Here is a 13421-nt window from a genome sequence, read left to right as displayed (position 1 = left end):
GTTGTGTGATCACCTAAATTTGAAAGCAGATTGGCAAATAAAGACGAAGGAGATAAATAACTGAATTATTAATGAAAATTTTGTGTACAAAATTCTTGTTTGCGCCTGCCCCGCAGCGATATTTCCGTGCCACTTCAAATAAATGTGGTATTTTTATTAGTTGTTAATCGTTAATTGCATATTTTTCACAAACTAACACAAACATTTTTTTCAAATTTAATGGTAATTTCCATTCCATTTCATGCTCGGGCGCACCGACTGACAGCGCGTGTTTTTGAAGATTAAATGGCATCAAAGCAGAAGAAAAACTTGTAATGAAAATTTAAAAAAAATCAGAGACAAAAAGAAAACGAAAAACAAAAAATATATTTAAAAAAAATTTAATTATATGGAATTTCGAGGATAATTTAGGAATATTCACGAAACTTTGAGAATTACTATTTATTTGATGAATTAAAAGAACTTAATTTCAGTGATGCTGAGAAGAGAAATTGGAAAAAAAACAGATTTAAATATTTGTATATGCATATGTATGTATGTAGTTATGTGTACATGGACCGGAACTGTGCTTTATTTTCTATTGAATATCATTTAATGCTATTGTGGCTTTCTAGGTTTGTGTTTTTTTTATTATTTGGTTATTACCCAGCCAATTCTTTGGCGGTCTACACGTTTGTGTTAAAATATTTGAAAAATATAATATTAAAAGGCACTCCAAGTGGTTTTGTTAAAAATAATTTGATTATGAGTTAATTGAAATTTTTATTATTCAACTGTAATAACATAACATTTTTTTTTGAAACTAACAACAAAAGTAATATTGTTCTTCGAGACCAAAACACTTCATCAACTTTTCCAACTCTGTTCTTTTCGAAGTTCCATCAGCTACTCCTAGCAAGCGCTGAGAGTCCATTTCATTCTGCTCATTTTGCCGTCCTTCCTTGGCTGTGCATCTAGGTAGATTTTCTATGAGGTTCGCACTTCCACCTCATGGCCTTTTGTGCCCTCTGCGCTCCACAGTACCTCATCCAGACCCAGTTCCCTTATTAAACTCAGGACAGAGCTGGGTTGAATTCGGCATATCTGCCCTTCTTTTAGCTGCAGTGGGCCAAAGTCTTGACCTTCTCCGGCCTATAGCTCTACATTAAAAGGACCCTCCTGGAATTGGTCATAGAAACGACCAGAATGAGTGGACCGCATCCCGATCATATTCTGGCTAGTAAAGGGATCTTGTCACCGGCCTCTTACAATCTATATGCGCGACATATTCAAGTCCGTGTAGTCATAAAGCACCGTTCATCATACCATCTTCGTGGTTACCCGTCGGTCATACCAAACAGCCTTAAATCTTTACGATAAATATTTTTCTCAAGTGCGCCCAAAGCATTCCCATCTTTCTTAGATATCGCTCGCATTTCCATCCATATGAAACATAATTTTTTGGCCATATTCATTCCGGCCATATAAAGATTAATTTTTGTTCGGCGAGAGAGGGATCTGCTTTTCATTTGCCTACCAAGTCCAAATAGCTCGTTGGCAAGAGCTAGTTTTGATTTGAATTCCAGGCTAATATTGTTTACATTGATTCCAGGTATAACTTCGAAGCTGTAGATGCTAGTAGTGGCGGCATTGGTGTTATAATAATCATAACCTAGCCGTGGTTGCGCGTGGTGATTAATATACCTACAAAATTTTTTAATGCTTATATGCAACTTGGAACTTATCCTTTTAAGCCACGACATTCTGCACGTACCGCAATAATACCCTCACGCTATTAACCACATCCATCTTAACCAAACCTTTGGCACGTCTGAAACACCACAAATTTAGACTTTTTTGATCCGAAAGTCTGTCGTGGAATGTAGCAAAGATTTACCCTTGCCTCATAAAGTAAACACCTGCAGATTAAACTTGCCAAGGAATCAATTTCAATATATCGAGAGTTAGTTTTCTTGATTCAAAAAGCGAGTCAGGTGTATCTTTTCATGTCTGCCCAAATAAGTTCATCTAATAACTCTTGCCACTTGGAGCGACCCAGTCAAAACCGCATGTTTTCTGGGTCCACCACGAGGTCGCTGAATGCCTTTTGATGTACCAGCCAAGGCAAGGTGTAGTAAAACTGCAACAACAACAGCTACAAGCTCAAAGAGTTGCATTTAATACCAAATAATTCTAAAAAATGTTTGCACCCTTGGATTCAGCTAAGATCCAAAAAAAGTACACATATATATTTTCTTATTACAGTAAGGTTTTTGAATGGCATGAATAATCGTTTGCCCATTTAAATTTACTGGAAAGCAAAATCATAACAATCCACTAAAGGGTAGCATTCGCAAGGAAATTGAAATGTTAAACTGAGAACTTGAAATTAGGTCACTTAAATTATAGTGGAAGCCAAGGCAGAAAGGATGATATATCATGCGTTTATGTGTAATAAAAAGATTCGAAAAGACTAACATCTTCCAATGAAAAGAGCACAAGCAATCAGGCAGCAATCATACGCAGGGGCCACCAGCCAAATGTGGTAATATAATCCCAGAAGGATAACGCAGCTGCGTTGAGCCAGACGAGCAGATCCTCGGTGAAATAAAACTGCGAACATAAAATGAAAAAGGGAAATAAAAGTTCAACATCAAATCAGCAAAGTGAAGGAAGAGATGAACACACTTCATAAACTTCTGAAAGCAAACTGTAAAGTTCAATAATACGAGCATGCAACAGTGAAAACAACAACCAAACAGAGAACGAAAAACAGAGCCACGTTACTGAACTTAAATAAAACTTACCGAAATAAAATTATACACAGTAAATACAGGGCAAACTGAGTTGTAAAGTGAACTTGGATGGTAAACAACAACAACAACAATAAGAAGAAAAACAGAAACATTGTAAAGAAGAGAGTGCTATGAAGGAGGAGGAAAGGAGTAGCTTAGGGAACAACAAAATAATAAATACAAAAAATAAAGAACCAATACATACACAGCCGAAATTTCTTTCATTTAATAAGCAATTTAAAGTGAGGTACTGTGATGAGTAGAGGGCACAAAAGACCATCAGGTCGAAGTACAAACTTAAACAGAATCTAATCTTAGTATAAGTAAATTACAGAAAAACCTGACTTTTTATTTGAGGTATATTTTCCATTAATAAATGAGATAATTTTTGATTTTTTTGTTAGCTTTTTTTTTGGTAATATGAATAAAGCTAATAATGGCATTTTGGCTCCAAGTAAGACAGAAAATACAAATAAACAGCAAATGAAAATTTCAGAAAGCTAAACTTCGTAGTTAACAAAGTATTTTAAATAAATAAATCTACTTTAAGTATTCAAACTAAAACGCAAGGAGATTATGAAGAATCTACTTAATGAAGATGCAAATCCTTTGCTTGTTGTGCAGTTCATATTTTGAATTGAAGGCATTAGGACCACTACTACAAAGGCACTACAAGTGCAAATCACTTTTCCTGATGGCTCCATTTTTAATGTGAATGGATTCGTAGGTCAATGTTAACAAATTTCAGAACAGACATTTAAGATATAAATTCAGAATTAAAATACAAATTTACAATATTTAATATTAAAAAGTGTAGTAAAATTAGATTATCAACATAAGAAACCATTAAATTGCTGAAAATATATACAAGTTACAAGCATTTAAATACTTTTTTGGCCCTAGAGAGGTTCAACTCCAAAAAGGTTGAGAGATAATTAAAGTCAAACAACGTTCTAACGAGTGGCGCATTGGCACTATATAATGTCCTACTAAAGCCAACGGGAAAAATTTTGCAATAGCGATAATTTCTGCAAGGAACATTGGACTGTATTCTTTCTAGAAAGACCGGGCAGTCAATTTTGCCATTAATGAGATCAAAGACAAATGATACTGCCTGAAAAGTACCTCTGTCCCTTAATGGAAAGAGACTAATCAAACGACAGCGGCATTCGTATGATGGTTTCGGGTCTGAGAAATTGAGTGAACGTAGTGTGAAACGCACAAGCAATTTTTTAACACTCTCCATTCGATTTACATTGACTGTATGATAAGGTCTCCAAATGAATGCAGCATGGTCCAATTTGGGCCGAACAAACGCAGAGTATAATATCTTAAGAGTATATGGGTCAGTCAAGTGCTCTTGAGTGACGTCTAACAAAAGCAATCACAGCAAGTGAATTGGAAATGCAAAAATATTCCTAGTGAAAGCAGAACTCCCTTTTCAGCAATTTAGAAACTTTTTACTTAAAAAACAAGTACACTGTTGGGAAATATAATAAAATTAATATTTTCATGAAGTTTTTCCCGATTTTTTCTATTCTTGAACGCTCCGGATATTTTGTGCCTTACAAGGGGAAACAAATATTGAAAATTAAGAAAACAAAAAGCCTATTTTGGATATATTTTGCAATATAATAAATATTCAGCAAGTTTAAGAAACGTTCCGAGGAAAAACTAATGGAAACAAAAAGTTTTGCCTCTAAAAATCAGTGCTATAAAAAAATCCTTGCATACGCAGAATTACTTAAGTATTTCTTAGCACAACTTGCTTGTTTTATTAATTCTCCATATGCATTGAATTTAATAAATTTTCTTATTTATCTGATAAAATAGAGTGCCAAGACTTTTGCATTTCGTCTACATTGTTCCCTATTTGTAGCTTTAAAAGGTGCCCAAAAATGCTCAATTGGATTTGAGTTAGCAGACTCCGTCGGCCATCCTAAAGCATTCACTTTTTCTTTTTTGAACCGCTCCTTTCTTAATTTTGATGAACGCTTGTGGTCCTTATCCTGCATAAACTCCCATCTTAGGGGAAATTAAAATCTAAATCCTGAATGTTAGTAACGTAAAATCCAACCCGGCTTTGGTGACTAGACAAGAAATGTTCATACTTATTCAGGAAAAAAAACCAAAAACAGTGAAAATCACATTAAAATACCAGAAATGTTAGACGGAACTGACTAGCAGCCTGGTAAAATGGTGAATAGCTCTCCAAGTCACAAATGACTGTTTGCGAGACTAAAAGAGGAAGGGTTTTTTAAGAAACAGATAAAGTCAAAATACGCAAAGATTTTAAGCTTTTTGTTTAAAACGTGAATTGAACTAAAACAAGTTCCCTTTACATAATTTACCCACATTTGTCAGCACTTTGTTTCACCAACCCATGTGTGTACAGTCGACGTCAAAAGAAAGTGTACACCATATATAGACAAGTTTTAGCCATTTATTTATTTACTTTTTAATTTTAAGTAATTTTAGAAAAAAATATTTTTATTTTATACTATAATAAAAACTCCGTAAAGCAAAGTTTCAAAATTTGTATAAAATTTATAAAAATTCGGCAAACTTCGGTATTTAAAATTTCAAACTTTTTAAACAGTATTTCAGAAAAAATTTCAAGTATGCAGTCTAAGTTTCAAGTAGGTCGAAAATCTCTCTTTATAAGATTTTTTTTCGATCGCAGTCTTGCGCATTTGCTCTAATCAACGCCGACTCTAATTTCTTTTGCATATTTGGAAGAATACACTCAAGACCGTCGGCAGAAATTATTATCAAAAATCATCAATTATTTTTACAAAGAAATAAATGAAATTACAAAACAACATAAATAGTCAAAACTTATCTATCTGCTGGGCGCACTCTCTTTTGAAGCCGACTGTATATACAAGGTGAAGTTCAAAATAAAAAAAAGACTGGCGTCATAAAAATGTTTTTGATGGCGCCATCTTTCTAATGAGTTAGTGCGTTGAAAGTTACATCCCTAGCTGAATTCCAATAAAAGCTTAGTGACGTTCACTTCAGTGGAAGCGAAGTCATTGCGTCTAAAGTGTCAGTATGTTTGTGTCAACGGGTCAAAAATGAGTTTCGAACAAAGAGCTAATATTAAATTTTGTTTTCAAATCAACTCTATCGAAATTGTTGGTAAACTTATCGTCGAAATTCATGGAATCGGAGTTGAATATCTCCAAAACATCGATTTATCGCATTTTAACTGATCATTTGGGCTTACGAAAGGTCCGTGCACGTTTCATTCCGCACAAGTTAACTGAGGAAGAAAAATTGCTCAGAATTCAACATTCGAAAGACCTCGTTAAGGAGGCGAGAAAAGACGAGATGCACAACATTGTAACTGGTGACGGAACATGGTGTTTTCAACATGAACCTGAAACGAAGCGTGAAAGTGACGAATGGAAGGCTCCATACGAGCCACCACCCAAAAAATTGCGTTTGGAGAAGTCAAAAATCAAGTCGATGCTCATTTGTTTTTACGATTCCAAGGAAATTATCCACAAAGGGTTCGTGCCAACGGGTAAAACCGTCAATGCAATTTTCTATCTTGGCGTTTTGAAGCGTTTGTTACATTGCATTCGTCGAATTCGCCCTGAATACCACGAAGGAGGGACCTGAATACCACGAAGGAGGAACCCTCTTATTGCATGATAATGCATCATCTCATCGATCCCCTCTTCTGACTCATTTTTTTACTAGAAATCGCATTTTAACCATCAATCACTCACCGTAGTCACTTGATATGGCTCTCTGAGACTTCTACCTATTCGGAAAAATGCATTTGGCCATGAAGGGAAGACGTTTTGCGTGCGTAGATGCCATCCAAAAGGCTTGTACCGACATCCTCAAGAACATTCCGATCAATGACCTGAAACATTCTTTCGAAAAGCTTTTAGATCGCGCAAAACAGTGTATCGAGGCCAGAGAGGACTATTTTGAATAAATAAACTCGAAGGCATCAGAACAAAACTTCTTTAGTTTCTATTTTAGCTCAGTCTTGTTTATTTTGGACTTCACCTTGTATGTGTAATATATGTACTCGTATAAGAAATGCTCTCTTTTGACATTTACATCTCTGTGAGTGGCGACGAAGATATCTATTCACCCTTTAAGCCAATATTTGTTGATAGATTTTGATTTACATCCGTTCTGTCCGTTCTCTGGCTACAACTCTTAAGCTTCGAATTGAGTTAAGTCACACCTCACTCATTTTTCCTTTTTGGTTTTTTTTGAAGCTTTACTCTATTCTTATTAGTTATTCATATTTTATTTTGCTTACTCATACTCCATTTTTCTTTTCAAAGGAGTTTGCATTTACCTCTTGTCCTTGCTCAGGCTTTCGAAAATTTTGCTTACAAATATTGTAAATATATCCAGGATGTGGTTAATACCTTCGTTTTTGTTGTTGGTACGCTCAGTATGCTCAGTATCCTGCGGTTGTTTGTGGCCGTAATTTTTTTCATATTTCATATTTATGACATTTTCCATAAGCTAAGTGTGGCAGGATGAACAAAAAGAGCCAAGAGCTGTGTGTGAATTATACATCCACTTACTTGGCTTCTTAAATAAAATATTTCTCTAATCTTCTCGAAGTTTTTGTTTTACACCAGAATTATAAAATATGGTTTTACATTTGTGTATTTTTAAATTGAGTTTTTCCCAGTTGTGGCTTCGAGCTGCAAGTGAACTGACAAAAACCAGCTTTTAAAGTTTTTAAAGATTTGCCTAGTTTTTATTGCGGTTTGTTCACGCAATTTTGATTGAATTTCCACCCATCCTAGTTACGCTTGAGTGTTCGGTTAACCATTTTACAAATACTATTTTAGAAGAGTAAAAGCAATTATTTCAAATTTAGTTAATTGAAAAGATTTTTAAAATTTTGTTTGAAACTCTGCGTTCATACAAAAATATTCTTCACAAATTTACGTAAAGCGGCCACAGTAGCTGAATGGGTTTGTACGTGACTAAGATTCGGTGACGCTCAGTTTTGAAACTCACTTTGGGTATGAAGCACCAAATAATAGAAACATGTTTTTTTTCACTAGCTGTCGCCCCTCGGAAGATAATGGAAACCTCTAAGTGCTTTTCCGCTTTAAAAAACTGCCTGCTAAAATCTTCTGCCAGTCGGAAGCGAGAAGAAAGTACGATAGGTCTATCCATTTGTGAAACAACATGAAGATGCATATATCTAATTGGGAAAGAAGTTCGACCAAAAAATCTAGCGAAGGATGCAGGCGAACAAAAGCAACCACAGGGCATGGCATGCGCTGCTATGCCGTTAAGGCAACATAAGTACGAGGGAGCAGTGAATAGGGATAAAGATCGGTATTTCGGTATAAAACCGTTAATTTTTCAATTGGTTAGTTATTTAAAATTTTTTTTTTTTTTTTAATTTCACTCTTAATCTTTTTTACCTTTTAAACCGAAAAAAGGGGTTTCACATTCCCCAGGAGTGTAAAATTATTATATTGTAGGTATGGCGTTTAGAAGAATAAACGCAATTCAAAAACTGAACTTAAATCCGAACCTTTTCAAAAAGATAAAAAATAATTTTCTATCCTAATATACATAAAAGGTATTTAGCGTACAGCCTTGGCCAAAAGTATAAAAAAAAAAAAAAAATAATAAATAATTGGCGCGTACACTTCTGTTAAGTGTTTGGCCGAGCTCCTCCTCCTATTTGTGGTGTGCGTCTTGGTGTTATTCCACAAATGGAGGGACCTACAGTTTCAAGCCGACTCCGAACGGCAGATATTTTTATGAGGAGCTTTTTCATGGCAGAAATACACTCGGAGGTTTGCCATTGCCTGCCGAGGGGCGATCGCTATTAGAAAAATGTTTTTATTAATTTTGCTTTCACCGAGATTCGAACCAACGACCTCTCAGTGAATTCCGAATGGTGATCACGCACCAACCCATTCGGCTACGGCGGCCGCCAAAAGTATAGGGATCTTATTAATTACTAAATTTTTCGTTTTCAAGAGTGAAGTAATGATATTTTATTAATAAATCAGTAGAAATAGTGGTAAGAAGATTAATATTTAGTAGGTCCACCCTTTGCTTTGATAACAGCAGCAATTCTCTGAATGCCGTGCACGTTCAGCTGTACTTTTGGCGGTCCTCTCGTGAATTAAAGCGCTTGTCAGGCTGTTTGCGATGTTACGCTATGTTCCTTTATCTTACGATTTAAAATAGTCCGCATGTTATGGGGTTCAAATCTGGAGGCTGTGCTGGCTTATCGAACAAAACAATGTTATCGTCTCAAAGCAACGCATCGTACCCGCTGATTTGTCTTGTTGGAATTCAACTCCGTCTAAATTATTGTCGGCAAAAATGCGCGCCCACGATGGCAAAGTACAGTTTCTAATACATTCACGTACTTTTGACTGTTCATGCGGCTCTCACAAAAGAACAGAATCCGACACCATCAGCAGCCATACAGCCTCAGATCATAGTTTTGCCTCCCCAATGCTTAACAGTGGGTGCCAATCGGGACGGTATTGCTCGGTAGCCCATCGCCGCACGAACATCACATCTAAATACCTGTACGAAAGGAAATAGTCTTGTTTTATAAAATGTGTACTATTTTCTCGAAATTCGACTAGCAGAAACTCAGCCTCCCTAGAAGTTCGATTTATCAGGATCCAGAAAATTCGACGAATTTTCCTCCGCAAAATGATGGTGCCGAAGAGCCCATTCTAAACGCTTGTTCTGATTTTTTCTAAAAGCCACGGTTTCTTTTAGGCTTTGCGTCCTTTTAAACTTGCCTCCGAAAGCCCCTTCTTACTGTTCGAGCACTAACGGATTTTCCAATTTCTGTCGACAGGGCAGCTATAAGGGAAGCGTTTTTTCACGTTTTGATTCGTTATGGTGGGATTTTATCGCTGCAAATCGCTTAACAGCTCGTTGGACTGGTTACTTCGAACATCAAGTCACCTTGGCAATCTCAACTTCCTCGCTTAAAACTTTGATTCTCACTCTTTTGTCGTAATAAAGTTAACTTTATTTAGGCATTAAGATAGGTTAGGTTAGGTTGACCTGGGTGGCTGACACCTATTGCTGATTGGTGGTGCCAAGTGGAACTAGACCTTTACGTTTCTCTGTAGTAGAGATCTTGTAAGGCATTTCGATGAAAATAAATTATTTATATCAGCTTGATAATTTTGCAGTAAGGATTATTACTCGGCCGCCGTAGCCGAATGGGTTGGTGCGTGACTACCATTCGGAATTCAGAGAAAGAACGTCGGTTCGAATCTCGGTGAAACACCAAAATTAAGAAATAAATTTTTCTAATAGCGGTCGCCCCTCGGCAGGCAATGGCAAACCTCCGAGTATATCTCTGCCATGAAAAAGATCCTCATAAAACAAATATCTGCCGTTCGGAGTGGGCTTGAAGCTGTAGGTCCCTCCATTTGTGGAACAACATCAAGACGCACACCACAAATAAGAGGAGGAGCTCGGCCAAACACCCAAAAAGGGTGTTCGCGCCAATAATATATAATATATATTATATGTAAAGATTATTCACACATTGACTAACAAATTTAAAATACAAAAATATTATAAGAATACTTTAAAAAATTCAACTTTTTTGACTCTACGCACTCAGTGTACCATGGCCTTTCTCATAATAGAATGTATTGCTATGATCAAAGGTTAAAAACTACTAGTCAAACATTTGCAAAAAGTCACTTTGGTAGCCACAATGCATATTAAAAAGGAAATACACGTTTATTTGATATCCAGTTCTTTTAGAATTTTTTATATATGGTAGTATCGGGGTTTTTTTAAGAGCTTGAGAACGTAAAACGATAATACAAAACAGAAATGATGCTGGAATAGATTTTAATGGATGGTCCGGTAGATAATTTCGTGGTATTTGTTTTTAATATAATATCAGGCTTGTGTCCGCCGCGGCTAGGAGTTACTTGGTTCGGTTGATCAGTCCATTTTTGAACCTTTACCCATCTGGTGCCAATGGTGGCTTGAGTATGGCAATAAAGCGATTGTTAAGCGCGCGGTATGACAAGTTGTGCCGTCTGGTTGCAATCAAAAGTAGTCGAAGTTTAGCTGACTAATTTTTGGAAATAATATTTTGGTCAGCAAGGGTCGATAGCGCTTGCCATTAACAGTAACAGCAGCTCGTTCCTCATTTCGACAGAAATAAGAGCCGCCAGTGCTCTATGAACTTGGCGAGCTTTTTTTGTCCAAAGTAAATTTCCTCAATTTGGAGGCGCTGTTGTGGCGTTAAACGATTCATGATGACTTGCCAAGCTCTTCTAAACAGAAGTATCAACACAGTTTTCCATTCTCGGCTGTAAACGTTGGATTGCATGCAGATAAAAAACACCCGACAATAGTATGTCGCGTATGAATGTCGCAGTAAATTACAACAAATTTAAATTGCATCACCACATATTGGAGGATTATGCAATTATATATATTTCTTGCACTCTTCTCATCACTTCCCCATCAAGTCACCTTTGGCAACTGATGCGCCGGACGAAAGACAATTAAATTCGTTAGCTTTTATCATTTACGCCAATTTCCGAACGACTTCAATTTAATGCATACAACACACAAATGCCGCTAAAGCCGACTGGTGCCAAGCTGCTGCCAATGTTCGTTCATGGGCACACACATACACCCACAGAGGGAATGACAGGCAACTAGCAATTGTTGGCTTCCAATTTCGAATGAAATAAATGAATGAAATAAACGAAGCAGCGCGCTTTCCCTAGAGCAAAATTGCAGAGTAGCTTACATGGGCACAGATGCACGCACACGTGACTAAGTAAATGGCACGCAGCAGCTGCGCAGCAATAAAAGGCAATTCAGTGTGTGGATATGACTGAGATACCTATAGAAATACATGCATACAGAATTGTGTCTGTTAAAATTGAGCCGCTTATTTATGTACCAATAAGTAGATACCTATACGCATGGGAGCTACAATAATTTTAAAAAGAAACCAAAAATGGCAAAAAACCACCACCACTTACCGCACATTTCGGCAACGGTCCCTCCGGCATTTTCTTCTTCCATCCCAGCAACGGCGGTATGCAAATCAACGCCGACATTATCCACACAGCGGCAATCATAATTGCTGCACGCGCCGGCGTACGCGACTTGAGATAGTCCACCGCCTTCGTGATGCTCCAGTAACGATCCAACGATATCAAACACAAATTCATAATGGACGCCGTGCATAGCAGCACATCCATGGCTGAGTGTATGTCACACCACCAACTACCGAATATCCAATAGCCCATCAATTCGTTCGCCAGCGAAAAGGGCATTATGATGAGACCGAGAAAGAAGTCCGCCACCGCCAGCGAGGCAATGAACCAATTTTGTATATTCTTCAGCGATTTCTCCGTCGCAATGGCAATGATGACCAGCATATTGCCCACAACGATGATTATCATCAATACAGTCACTATAACCGAAGCAATCACAATTTGCGGCAGCGTATAACCACTCGGATAGCGGCCGTCCCATTGCACTTCTGTTACATTACCCGACGACAGATTCGCCACCATACCCGTTAACGTTTGATTGCTATAATTGCCGCCACTAAAACTCGTACTACTGTTATAAAAGTTGCTATTCAAAAAATAGTAACTGTCATTGACATAATTATTCGGACTAAGTGTGGTGATGGCGCCCTGCAATGTGCTCTCGAGCAGATTGGTCAAGCCATACTGGCCACCACCGCCGTCGCTGGACGCATCGACGGTTAGTAGTGGCGGGTTGAGGAGCGTTGTATTGCTAACGAGTGGAGGAGCGCTGCTGCTGATGCTGCTGTTAGTAAACAAACTGGTGGCGTTGCTGTTGCTGGCGGGCGGGGCGGAATACGCTGTGTGCTGTTTGTGGGCAACTCCATTGCCGCTGCCACCGCCTCCCGGCCAACCGCCCGGCGCCGTCGCCGCAGTCGGAGCAGCCACATCGGTGGGACTTGTTGATGAGAATATGGCGAGAAAATCATTCGTATTGATGTTGCCCGTGTTAATGTTGCCATTAATGTTCGCGTCTAATTGGCTATAATCCATTTTCCTGCTGCAGTGATACTCCGATTGTTAAAGCTGTTCCGTTACTGCTCCAGCCGCTATGGCTACTGTTGATGTTGCTGTTGCTGTAGTGACTGTGTTGGCGTATATTTTTTATTACTTTTGCTATTAATTTTACTAATATTATTACAAATATCAATAACTATATTATGCTAATATAGAAAAACTATTTCTTAGGTGGGGCAAGTGTCGTAAATGCCCCTGCACGCACTCGTTTTCATGAGGCCTTGCTTTTATGGTATGGCGTTGCAGCTCGCGCTCTTGAAAATTGAGGATTTGTTGCTGGAATCCGCATTAAATTATTTTGTTGCTAATGTTGGCTGAGCTGAACTGAGCGTGGCCTGGGTGGTTCAGTAAGCGTTTACGTAAATTTAGGAGTGCCTCCAGTTGGTTGCTTGGTATTTACAAAACTAAGAATTCTATTTTTATTGCACCAAAAAAGATTTAAAAGTATTTTTTTTTTTTGTGTTTTCTAGAATCTTTTTTTATCCAATTTATAATTTTAATGAGTTCTGTTTTATATGTTTTTGGTTTTTTCACTGAACTGCAGATTCTTGAACAGTTTCGG

General features: G+C 37.5%; 1 protein-coding gene across 1 annotated transcript; it reads right to left on the bottom strand.

Annotated features, from left to right (window-relative positions):
* Positions 1-2484: 2484 nt before the first annotated feature.
* LOC129238844 (alpha-2 adrenergic receptor-like) lies at positions 2485-12835 on the bottom strand. The gene is made up of 4 exons (XM_054874060.1): positions 12730-12835; positions 12515-12546; positions 11786-12451; positions 2485-2592 (listed from the first exon to the last, which is right to left on the bottom strand). The coding sequence occupies exons 1-4, from the start codon at positions 12833-12835 to the stop codon at positions 2485-2487; spliced, it is 912 nt and encodes a 303-aa protein (XP_054730035.1).
* Positions 12836-13421: the final 586 nt, after the last annotated feature.

The sequence above is a fragment of the Anastrepha obliqua genome, chromosome 1, assembly GCF_027943255.1.
Source record: "Anastrepha obliqua isolate idAnaObli1 chromosome 1, idAnaObli1_1.0, whole genome shotgun sequence".
NCBI classification, from domain to species: Eukaryota; Metazoa; Arthropoda; class Insecta; order Diptera; family Tephritidae; genus Anastrepha; species Anastrepha obliqua.
Note: the sequence above shows the minus strand (reverse complement) of the source record. Positions and strands in the feature narration are given on the sequence as shown.